At 45.2% G+C, this 10,944-nt stretch overlaps 2 protein-coding genes and 1 long non-coding RNA gene across 6 annotated transcripts; 2 read left to right on the top strand and 1 right to left on the bottom strand.

Annotated features, from left to right (window-relative positions):
• Positions 1-961: 961 nt before the first annotated feature.
• On the top strand, positions 962-2,769 carry LOC123042194 (uncharacterized). The gene is made up of 5 exons (XM_044464700.1): positions 962-1,206; positions 1,706-1,841; positions 1,943-2,024; positions 2,187-2,303; positions 2,420-2,769. The coding sequence occupies exons 2-5, from the start codon at positions 1,723-1,725 to the stop codon at positions 2,468-2,470; spliced, it is 369 nt and encodes a 122-aa protein (XP_044320635.1). The 5' UTR covers positions 962-1,206; positions 1,706-1,722; the 3' UTR covers positions 2,471-2,769.
• Positions 2,770-3,803: 1,034 nt separating this feature from the next.
• LOC123046825 (uncharacterized) lies at positions 3,804-6,564 on the top strand. The gene is made up of 4 exons (XR_006422634.1): positions 3,804-3,934; positions 4,023-4,254; positions 4,580-5,626; positions 5,715-6,564. It is a non-coding gene; the product is annotated as an uncharacterized lncRNA (long non-coding RNA).
• A 1,193-nt stretch (positions 6,565-7,757) lies between these two features.
• LOC123046826 (APO protein 4, mitochondrial) lies at positions 7,758-10,682 on the bottom strand. 4 transcript variants are annotated; one of them, XR_006422638.1, is made up of 5 exons: positions 10,315-10,682; positions 9,844-10,115; positions 8,421-9,226; positions 8,289-8,358; positions 7,758-8,214 (listed from the first exon to the last, which is right to left on the bottom strand). XR_006422638.1 is itself a non-coding variant. In XM_044470253.1 (3 exons), the coding sequence occupies exons 2-3, from the start codon at positions 10,098-10,100 to the stop codon at positions 8,485-8,487; spliced, it is 999 nt and encodes a 332-aa protein (XP_044326188.1). In that variant the 5' UTR covers positions 10,101-10,115; positions 10,315-10,682; the 3' UTR covers positions 7,758-8,484. The 4 variants fall into 4 exon arrangements, 1 of the variants encoding a protein (XP_044326188.1); XR_006422637.1 differs by having other exon boundaries at positions 7,758-8,358; XR_006422636.1 differs by having other exon boundaries at positions 8,289-9,226.
• Positions 10,683-10,944: the final 262 nt, after the last annotated feature.

Below are 10,944 nucleotides of genomic sequence, written 5' to 3' on the forward strand. Positions count from 1 at the left end.
TTTTGGGTCGTGTAGGAAGGACCCCCCTACCGCAGTCTCTCACTAGGCGACGGTTCAGAACACTGTCGCGGAAAGGGGTTAAAAACCGTTTGTATAGCACCTCGATGTACCAGTGACACCCCTATATCTGCCATATTCATGACCAACCGAGCTCCCCTCCCATCCCTACTCCGGGCAACAAAGTTGTCGAAGGAGTAGAGGGAGTTAGGGAGAAGGAGGAGACTCTCAAGGGGAAGGGGAGGAGTAGAGAGAAAGATGAGAATGAGAGCCCCCTCAAATCAATCTTTCATACCATCTTCTTCTAGTGATCCATCCTTTTCCTCTGCTCAGTCGCCCCTCTCTTGCGGGCTAGAGCCACAGTCATGCCACCTTGTATTGACACAATGACAATTACTATCATTCCTCTAGTCACGAGCATGAGTTTCTCTCCTACGTTATATCCAACTCCAACCCTATATCTCCGCTGTAAATTTGACATATATACTTGATCGGTGTCATGACTGGATTTGTTCATGACCGTCTTCGCAATTGTGGTCCCTTTGCATTGTAACCACCTCTCCCCCTTAATGTTTACGATCGACCATAGCTCATAGGTTTCAAGTCAACTGCGAAATGAAACCGTCACATGTCATCTAATAGTATCCCCTCTGAAAACTAATGCAAGACCAGTAATATTACCTAGCCGACATTCGCTAGGAGAGGGGTGGCAAGCGAACGTCATTTAACGACAATTTTAGTTGTGAAGAAAAAACAAACAACGGTACTCCCTCTATAAACTAATGTAAGAGCGTTTAGATCACTAAAGTAGTGATCTAAATGCTTTTATATTAGTTTATGGAGGGAGTAGTTTTTAAACAAAAATGCCTTCTCTGATGAAACTGACACGTTGTTTGGAAAAAAACTGCCACTCCCTCAAAACTAAAAATGCCACCTAAAATGTCCCAGTGTGTCATCCTTGCTAGCGAACGTTCGCCAGTTATGAGCATCCAAGAGGATAGGTGTCTGCAATATTGCGAGCCCTAACCTTCACGGGGCCAGCCGCCAGGTGCGCAAGGCGGCGACCTCGGACCTCCTGACCTCGCGGCAGCTCGCGCCAGGTGCTGGTCTCCGGCGGCAGGCTACACCGCAGTGGCGCAGGATCCCGCGAGCGCTTCCCTCCTCTTCGGCGTCTTCATCCCTGCCACTCTGCTCGTCCGCGATTACAAGGTGCGCCCCCTCCCGCCGGAAAAATCCCCCTAGTCTGCGCTGGAGACGGCGGAGATCTGATTGGTTGTCGCCCGCGTGGCTCCGGGTCCCGACTTTGTTCTACTTTTCCCTGATTGTTTGCTGGATCTGATTATATAGCGAGTGATGTCTCCCTGTGAAATGACAGTCAACCTTAGCCTGTTAGGCATTCCCCTTTGTTAAATTTCATGGTCGCCAGGTATTGTTTTCCCTCGTGGATGCTCAACAGTCTGAACTTGCATTGTTCGTGCTCGTTTAACATGTCAAGCCTATGTGGACGCAACATGTTTTTGCCTTCTGTATTTAGCTTCCATGGCAGCTGGTTATGTTAACTATGTAAGGGGCATCAGCAATCAGCAGGGAATTTGTAGTATGCAGAAGCACTCTCAGATAGTGAATTTTGCTTGCTGATGGCTGCATTGTGCTGACTGCTTAGAACTGTGTTTGCCCCCCAACTGATTTGTCATTTCCCTAACACCAGGGTCAAGCTGCTGTGAGATGGATATTTTGTATCTATGCAAGGATGTCTTAAAGATTCAGAAGTTTAGGCGACTGGCGTCTTATGCTGGATTTTATTCATTCACCACCCTCGTTACCTATGCTTACACAAGCAATACGTATGTCCCTGCTGAATTGCCCTTGTTTACAGACCTGCAGTGTCTTGCCACTTCTTATTCTTACCTGCCAACATTCTTCTCTCCTGCCCAACTTATTGCAGGACAAGGGCTGGCATTTCGAGGGCTGATCAGTATTATGCCGCCTACCCTTCTGGTACTGAGCTACTGACTGATACTGCAAAGGTATGAAAACCGAAAGGAGCACTTGTGGTTAATCATGTCAGATTTTTTGTTAAATCTGGGCAGTAAGCAGTAAATGTAACAAAGTTGTTGTTTTGTTTACTAATTTAATCGAGTTGACTTGATTAAGGGAAGCGGTACCTGATTTCTTTTGTCTGTTTGCAGCTTTACAAGGCTGCGTTGGGTAATTGTTTCGAAATAGACGACTGGGGTCCAATAGAATTCTCCATCATGGCAAAGCATTTTGACCGGCAAGGCAAACCACCATATGCCTACCATGCTGTAAGTTTCTTAATACTTGCAGATACAAATTTGAAAACAGTTCTGCTCCTTGTTCTGGGGTTTTCTCCCTGCGTGCTTTGCAAGTCTTACATCAATTGCTTACCGTGTGTTTTCAGCAATACATGTCACACCTTCTATCCCATGGCCAGCTCGATGGAAGTGGTTAACTGCAGGGATGTGTTCTGTTAGATTCTCTTGAGGCTTCATTGTAGTCCTTCAGTTATTTGTAAGAAAGAGATGGCTCGCTGAAATCTTGAATTGTTCTGGCCTGTTACGACGGATGGCATAGTCAAAATCGGTGATGCTGAGCTGTTGCAATATCAACTTATTAATAGTCAAAACTTTGCGGAATTTCCCCATGAATAATCATGGTTGCACCTAGTTGAAGCAAGCATTGGTGATCTCTCATCCTTTTTGTTATTGCTGAATGTAACTCTTTTGTGTGTCAGTGTTCATAGCAGAATTAGTTTGTGTTCTCTTGCTCGATCTGCCGTTTCACCAGCAAAGACCAGTGACCTTAATCCTGCACCTGGAGTTGTAGGTGCATGAATGGCAGATGCTGGTTGGCTCCTGAACTAGATGTTTTCAGTGCCGGTTCAGGAGTTCCTCGAGAGTTTCTGCTCAGGCACTTGTACATTACTATATTCTCTATAACGTTGTCACGAGCCATTTTATTGAACACAATATTTCCAGTAGACTTTTAAATACCTTCTCAGTGCTGGTAGTAATCTATGTAGAGCTATACTTTGAAACAACAGTGTGAACTGCGCTAGTTATAAAATCAACAAGGACTGTTTTTGCAAGTGGGTGTTGTGCGGCAACCTTTGTCTTGTAAGGAGGAACCCACAGGCAGGGTTGATGATTGTTCTATGTTCTGCGAGTAGTCTGAACTCTGAAGGAGGAGCCTGTGGTTTTTGCTTTGTTTTCCAACGAAAGCTAGATATATCTGCAAATAAAAGCGTGATTTCTTCTTTACAAAAAGGCATAGAACAGAATTGTTATTTTGCCAAACTTTTGCCTATAAGGCGAGGCAGACGCCGCGTCACAAGGAACGCATATATCTTGCAATTTACTTAGCACAATGAAAGCAACACATTAGACAGAAAAAGTAACGGTAAAAGATAAGGTTAAGAAAGACTTCACAGCAGAACACATCTATCAACAGCTTGGTCGTATCACCAAACCTCCTCAGAGCAAAATTAACCCAGAAACACCATCTGAAAAAAATAAAATCATATCTGGTCTTTGGCTTAAAGTATGTCTAGAAAGGTGAGAGCAGCGATAGAACACACGAGCGTGCTTGCTCTCGGTATATAGACCAGTGGGACAATGCCGCGTTGCTGCGTGTATTAAATGCGATCGTGTAAGCTGGGGAGTATACAGATCATTGGACAGTATTATACGTTGACGGCGCCGTGCAATATGACGAGGCGGTAATGGTACACATAACATATGTTCTGTTGGTACATGAACCATGGGTCCACCCCCCCACCCCACCCCCGACGCTTAAGAGAGAAAAAAAAAGGAAAAATATATCCCTTCGGCGCCGCACGACTCGAGCAGCTCAAAGCTATGGCGACGGCGGAGGCCGGAGGCGATTGATTCGAGTTCTTATTACATCAGGTTGATAGGTATGCTTCCTCGCATCGCTTTTGATTCGTAGTTACTGCCGCTGTTAGTAGATACAAAGGTTCATAGTCTTCCCCATCATTTGAACAGGTTCCTGCTGCCGGATCTTGGAGGTGGGGAAGCCACACCTGACAGCGAACGCAACGAAACTATGGTCTTCGAGGATGCCGCATCAAGCATTGGAGATGTGGGCGATCTGGCACTGACAGTGCAACTAGAACTGAACAACACTTGTGAGGAGCTCAGGTTGCCGGTGCCCAGCTCAGAACAGTCAACAGGAAAAGACGGTCCTCAGGAGTCAGGCGCAGGGCTGGACGAAGAGGTATATTTAATTCACTGTATTTGGTTCCTCTCAGTTGAAATTGAACTGAAGTTTAAGTAGACTAGCATAAAAGTTGTAGCTTCCTTCGGGCTGATCATTCAGTTATCCCTTGAATTTTACTAGTCTAGTTGAACTGAACTTTAAGTATACTAGCATAGAAATTGTGGCAGCCCTTGAGCTTGTCATTCAGTTATCCCTTGATTTTGAGTAGTATAGCATAAAAATTCAACCGAATCATGTTTATACATGTCGTGCAATCATAGTTATAAGAAAGAAAACAAACTTTCCATTCTGTGTTAGTAAAAATTGTTTCTTAATTGATCAGGGTTCGTGCTGGAAATGCACCTGCTGAACGGCCACCCTGCGCTGGCAGAATAAGTGCCCTGGAGAAAACATTAAGAGGTTATGCAGAGAAGAAGACTGAGACTGTTGTGGTTCCTCAAATACATACTCCCTCCGTCCGGAAATACTTGTCATCAAAATGAATAAAAGGGGATGTATCTAGATGTATTTTAGTTCTAGATACAACCCTTTTTGTCCATTTTGATGACAAGTATTGTTGGACGGAGGGAGTAGGAAGCAACTTCGATTCGCTTGGGCAAGCATATGACTAATACAACCTGTATTCATGCGGAATTGGATTTGGAATTAATACGGCAAGAGCAGGAAATAGTCTGTGGATGCCTGGTGAGTATTAATTTCAATTGGCTATTGTTTATAACATGATCCTGCTGGTGCAGATGCCCCACAGTGATACGGTTGTTGCGATCAAACGAAAACGGCTGGTACGTCAGTGAAAACAGGATGCCACACAATCATCGCCGACGGAAAAGTGTGGCCAGAAGGTGTGCTGGCCTTCACACAAACATATCGATATATACACGCATGATGTTGTCAAACAGCTCTGTGAAAATAATATTGGCATTGGCAAGGTTTACAATATAATTTCTAGTTTCTTCGGTTCAATGAGCAATATACCATTCAGAAAAAGGCGTTGAGGGGGCCGTGTGGGCAAATAAGTCGCGATCAGGCAGATGATGATGTCCGGAAGACAACGGAGGTTTGTTTGAAAAATATTTATACACTCGACCTATGTTTGAAATTGAACACGCCACTGAAATTGCATGGTAGCGATGTATATACACGAGCTATGTTTGAGAATTTTGGGGAAGTCCTGTATGAAGGAGGGCAGTACAAAGTGGAAGTGGTCAGTAAAGGCAAAACCTATTTTGTGCGATGGTATCATCCAAAGAAGCATGAATAGTGGTGCAGGGTTGTCTCCAAAGTTGAAGTTATTGAGCAGGGCAGAGAACTCACATGTGCGTGTGGCAATTTCGAGCACACATGATTGCTGTGCTGCCATGCAGTGAAGGTAAAAATATTTATAGACGAAAGCATTTCGTTGTGAATCCCATTTCTTAAGCTACTTTAATGACCATGCTAATCTTTCGGTTTTGTAGGTCCTCGATTTCCTTGGTATAGACCAGATACCAGCAAAACACATTCTTGAACGTTGGAAAAAAATGCAAGGGATATATTGGCAGACCACTTGGCACATCTTCAAAAGGATAAAATTTCAGTGACCTCAATAACATTCAGACACACAAATCTATACACACATGCCCTTGAAGTTGTGAGATTTGGAGATGCAAGCATACTGCATATGAGTGTGCAGTTAATCTCTTGAAATCAACAATGGATAAATTGACGCCTATAGCCACTGTGCGGGATGGAATAGGGTCAAAGGACAGAATTCAGACGAACAAGGGAAAAACTTAAGAATTGATTGCATTGCATGCACCTTCCAGTGGATGTGCTAGTGACGCCGAAGGGAGTGGCATTGATAATTTCATGGGTTTAAAAGCTCCAGAACCAAAGCGTAAATCAGGTTGACCAACCACCAGCAGGAACAAGCCTCCATATGATGACCGGGGTGCAAAAAGCAAAAAATACAAACGAGCAGGAAATGCACATGGTGTCGGCGGATGCGGTACAAGCAAACGTTCTTGCTTCTGTAGCATATGGTGCGATCCAGGACACGACAGCACCACCTGTCCGCAAAAGGGTGATCTTCCTCAAAAATAAAGGAAGGAAGCTAAATGTTCAAACTGTGGTGTCAGTGGTCACAGAAAGAACACCTGCAACAAGCCTAAGGTGGTTCTGCATGTTGTTGAAAATGCTACTTTACAGGAAAATGAAACCTGTGGGTGACCTACTTAAGTTCAGTTTTTCTTTGTGTGTCGTTGAGGGCTCCGTAGCCGTTATGTGTAATGACAACACTAAGCACACTGTGATGTTTGTTTCAGTTCATCTGTGTTGTGTGCATGTTTATCACAATTACTACTGTTTTTCACATGGGTAGCATGTTGTGTGGTGGATGCATGCTCCCCTGCTTATTGCTTGCAAGACAGTTTGGTGTAGATGCTTTTTAGAGTAGAAGTTCAGTTGGTTTTTCCCTGCTCTTCTCTTGAGCTATTGCTTCTTAGTTCTTACTGGCAGGATTCGGTGGACGGAAGAGCTGACGACATATCCATGGCAGATGAAGCTTTCAAAGATAAAGCTGAAGTTCAGTCTCATTTTGCGGCCGTCAAAGAGGTGGGCGACTACGGCCCGGGAAATCGTAGCTCCGCCGACGATGAGAACTGCTCTGATCCAGGAAGCTACTCCGAGTCAAGCAAGCTACTCCGAATCAAGCAATAAGGTTGCAGATGAATCCGGCGGCGACGTCCAGTACTGGCGACGTCAATGGTGGCAACCGACCAGAGAAGCGATCAAAGAATGCGGGCGCGTGCGGAAAGCAAGTGGTCCCACGTTTACTGTTGTAGTTGGCGGTCAACTAATCTAGGTTGAGGGTTGACGTCCGTCGCCCCACCAGACCTAGTAGAAAAACTCCCGTCACTTCAGCTTCGACGTCCGTCGCCCCACCTTACAACCGTCGCCTCTTCCGTTCATACTACGCATTAAATATGACACCGTACACGACCGGCAATACAGCACGGGTTCCATATCCCGAAACGAAGCAACGCCTGAAGATACCGTGACCAGGCGAGCTCGTCCGCGCCCTTGAATTTTCGCACATATGCCTCATTGCCACTCTGTGCTCTTTCTGGGTTCAGTATCAAACTGCCGACTTTACATACTAATGTATGACCCAACCTGAAAAAAATTCTTATTTGATACTGGCAACAGATAAATTGCACTTCTCTGATCCAAACGAATGGTAAAGCATCCATTGCAGAAACATGTTTCCATAATGACAGACGACAAATGAAAAACATGTTTACATACTTATTACATACAAATTATTGAAGATGCCCTAACAGAGTCCACTCTGTACAAAGCACTCCCTTTATCAAAATGTAAGACATTTTTTGGTTTTGATTGAGACTCAAAAACATGTTACATTTTGACAGAGGGAGTACTTGTCAGCAGATACAGATATATTATAATAACAAAAAAACATGTGGAAAGCATATACATCCTCAGCTTTAATGTACATGAAATTCATTTGTACCCAGCTTATCAGCCAATGTGGCTGGAATAATCAGTACATGTGGCTGGAATAATCAGTACACAAAACGGGAGCCAAGCTAAGTTGTGTGTACAGATCACACTTCAAAAAGGGGTGCTTATGAAAGCAGTACAAAAGTTATTTGTGATGTTCACACACAGTACCAACTTGCAGCAAGTGAGCTTCCTCTACATAGCTTGCTTATAACAAAATTGCCCATAGGGCTATCAGAAAAGAGTAATGGTATGACATCTAGGTAATGTGAACAAACTGCCCAAGTAATCCCCTTGGAAAAAGAATTCCCGCAAAAAAATAATGACAACACTTGATGTTACAGTAGCAAGGCGGAGCTACCATCCCTCGATTTTCAATGAGCCGGCACAAACTAAGGGCCCCCAAATATTCCGTTCTTGGCTTCTGGGTAATTTACAATGCAGTTAAGTCTCCCGCTGAAAGAAATTGCCTGATATCATCAGAGGAAATTCAGCTAATTGGTAAACATGAACTGTGTTTTCCTTCTCACCTACTGTCGTCACTAACACAGATAACCTTCAAAATGGATTGCTACCTGCCTCATTTGATTCACATGAATTCTGCGAAAGTACAATTTTAGCAACCCTAGATTCGCTCCACATCCAAAAGGGTCTCTTGTTACCTGATATGTACAGCTACCGTATAACATCGTCATCATGCACAGACCTAGCTAAGCAATGAACTTCTTATGTGGCCTGGTCTCTTTGAACAGGTGGTGCTAAGCCATGCTCCTTCATCATGCAATTATATTTTGGTGATGCTCTTGCACCTACTTGCACACAAAGCTCCACAACAGCAGGAGCATGACCATAATAATCTCGCCCACTGTCCACCAGAATTGGTGGGTCATGAGGCCGCTGATGCCACACAATCTTTTGAGGAACCAGGTCATCCACTCCAGCCTTCTTCCACTTGTGTTTTCCCCGCCAGCCCTCAAACTTAAATACTCCACACATCCTGGCCTTATGCCCTGATATCCCAACATGCACTTCAGAGCAATTCTCGCACACTTTGGATGGGTAGACCAATAGGAGTTTTGTCACACCTAATCTGAGCCTTTCCCATGCTTCTAGTGTTCTTTGACCTACCAATCTAAGTTCAGAAGATAGCAAAGGGGCAGGATTTTGGTTGTTAGCTTCAGCTGCCGTACATAGCTCATCACGTCTGTATAGGAGTCCTTCAGGTAGCTCTGCACCTGCCTGATGACATAGCTCGAGTACAGCAGGGACACGAGTGAAGTCGAACCTCTGGTCATGCCTTATCTCCTCCTGAAACATGTGTTCCTGATGGAAGGCCTCAACAGGGACAAGGATGTTATTCAAGCCGCCTGGGCCCCATTGGTGAGGTCGATCCTTGACCATACGTTTGAAACCGTGGCAAGTTTTCATTTGATGTGCCATTTCTCCAACATGAATTTCAGGACAAAATCTACAGGATGAGTCAAAAAATGAATCACTAATTAAAATGACAGCACATAAAACATCTGAATGAATAATGCAGAAAGGTCCACTCTGATCAACAAATGAGAACAAATGTGAAAATCAAAGGGGACTGCTTGAGTTACTGGAATTCACTCAGACTAAAAGGCAAACTTGGCAACAACATTACACAACAACACTAGTTTAGGAACACTAATCTTCTACGTATGTCTGTTTATTTATATGTCCATTTCTTCAGACTTCTTAGCAATACCTTTGCTGATGATCTGCCAAAATAAGGATCTTTCCACAGCAAACAAGAAGACTAAGTTTATTATTGTATTGTATCCTCCTATGATCAAGTGGAAAACACTTAACAATTTCATATTTCTTGCCCTTAGTTGCATGAATGTACGGAAACAATAACACTAGCCTATGAACACCAATCTTCTAGTACTTATTTTTGTTGAATTGTTTTGCCATTTCTTCAGACTTCTTGCAATACCTAAACTGATAATGATGCAAAACAAGGAACTTTCAGCAACAAACGAGAAGACCAAGTTTACTGTATTGTATCCTCCTATGATACGACAAAAAACTTAATAATTTCATACTTCTTGCCCTTACTTGCATGAATGTACAGGGACAGCTCTGAGAAGTATTGAGACGCCTTCAGTGAGAATCTCTCTGGCCCTGACCACCTCCTGGGCCACCGGGATCATTCGCTTGATAGGATAATCCTTTGTTCGGTTCTTGATCCTCTTCAGAATCATGGGCCGCAGCTGCTTCCAGTCCACCCTCGAAGAGTACATCCTCAGATTCAAGATCGAGCCGCACAGCTCTGAGCAAATGTGACTGCCGGCCATCCGCCGCATAAACGCCATTGCAGCGCACAGAGCCTACAGGTTCACAATTGTTTTTCATAAGGACAGGAAACAAGCATCCATGGTACATATATTATTAGCAGGAGATGTGACGAACAACAACGGAACATGTATATTTCCTCTAAATTTTGTCGCTCTCTCCACCTGGGTGTTGCGTCGACGCTTCTCCAGAAGATAAGAAGGGGAACGAGGGAAGGGGATGACGGATGACTACCTTGCCCACAGTCCGCCGGTCTCCTGGAGCTCGCTGGCGGCGCGGCAGCCAATGGAGGGGAGCGGCGCAGGGGATAGGACGGGGGGCCGCCCGCAATATAGCGGAGACGCGCAGGGTCTCCTTCCCCGCGCCGCACCCGTCGATCTGACGAGCCCCGCCGCTCGCCTCGGGTCCGTGGAAGTGCCGGGCGCCGTCGAGCGGCCGAGGAAGGAGCCGGCGCTGGGCGGCGAGAGGTGGAGCGAGCTTTGAGGGAAGCGGTGGTGCGCAGCCTGTGAGCGAGACGAGACGCTACGGCCGGCACGGACGGCGGCGCGGCCGGGCGGGCGGGGAGGGAAGGAAGAAATGCGACGGCGTGCCCGATCGATCGATTCGCCTCCGGCTGCCAGGCTTTGGGCTCAGCCGAGCGAATTAGGGATCGGCAGTGGAGTTAACCTGGGCCCAGCCCAATAAAGGTAAGGACGTTTCGGTGACATATAAGCCCAGCGAACATCAACTAAAAAAGAAAGCCCAGCGAACTTTTTTTTTTGCGGAAATTTAGAGTTAGCCCAACGAACTCCGAATATCCACTTAGGTCCCGGGCTCAGATGAGCCCGATGAACAGTACAGTGATCAGAAATAGAAAAATAATAA

This window comes from Triticum aestivum, chromosome 2B (assembly GCF_018294505.1).
Source record: "Triticum aestivum cultivar Chinese Spring chromosome 2B, IWGSC CS RefSeq v2.1, whole genome shotgun sequence".
Taxonomy (NCBI): domain Eukaryota; kingdom Viridiplantae; phylum Streptophyta; class Magnoliopsida; order Poales; family Poaceae; genus Triticum; species Triticum aestivum.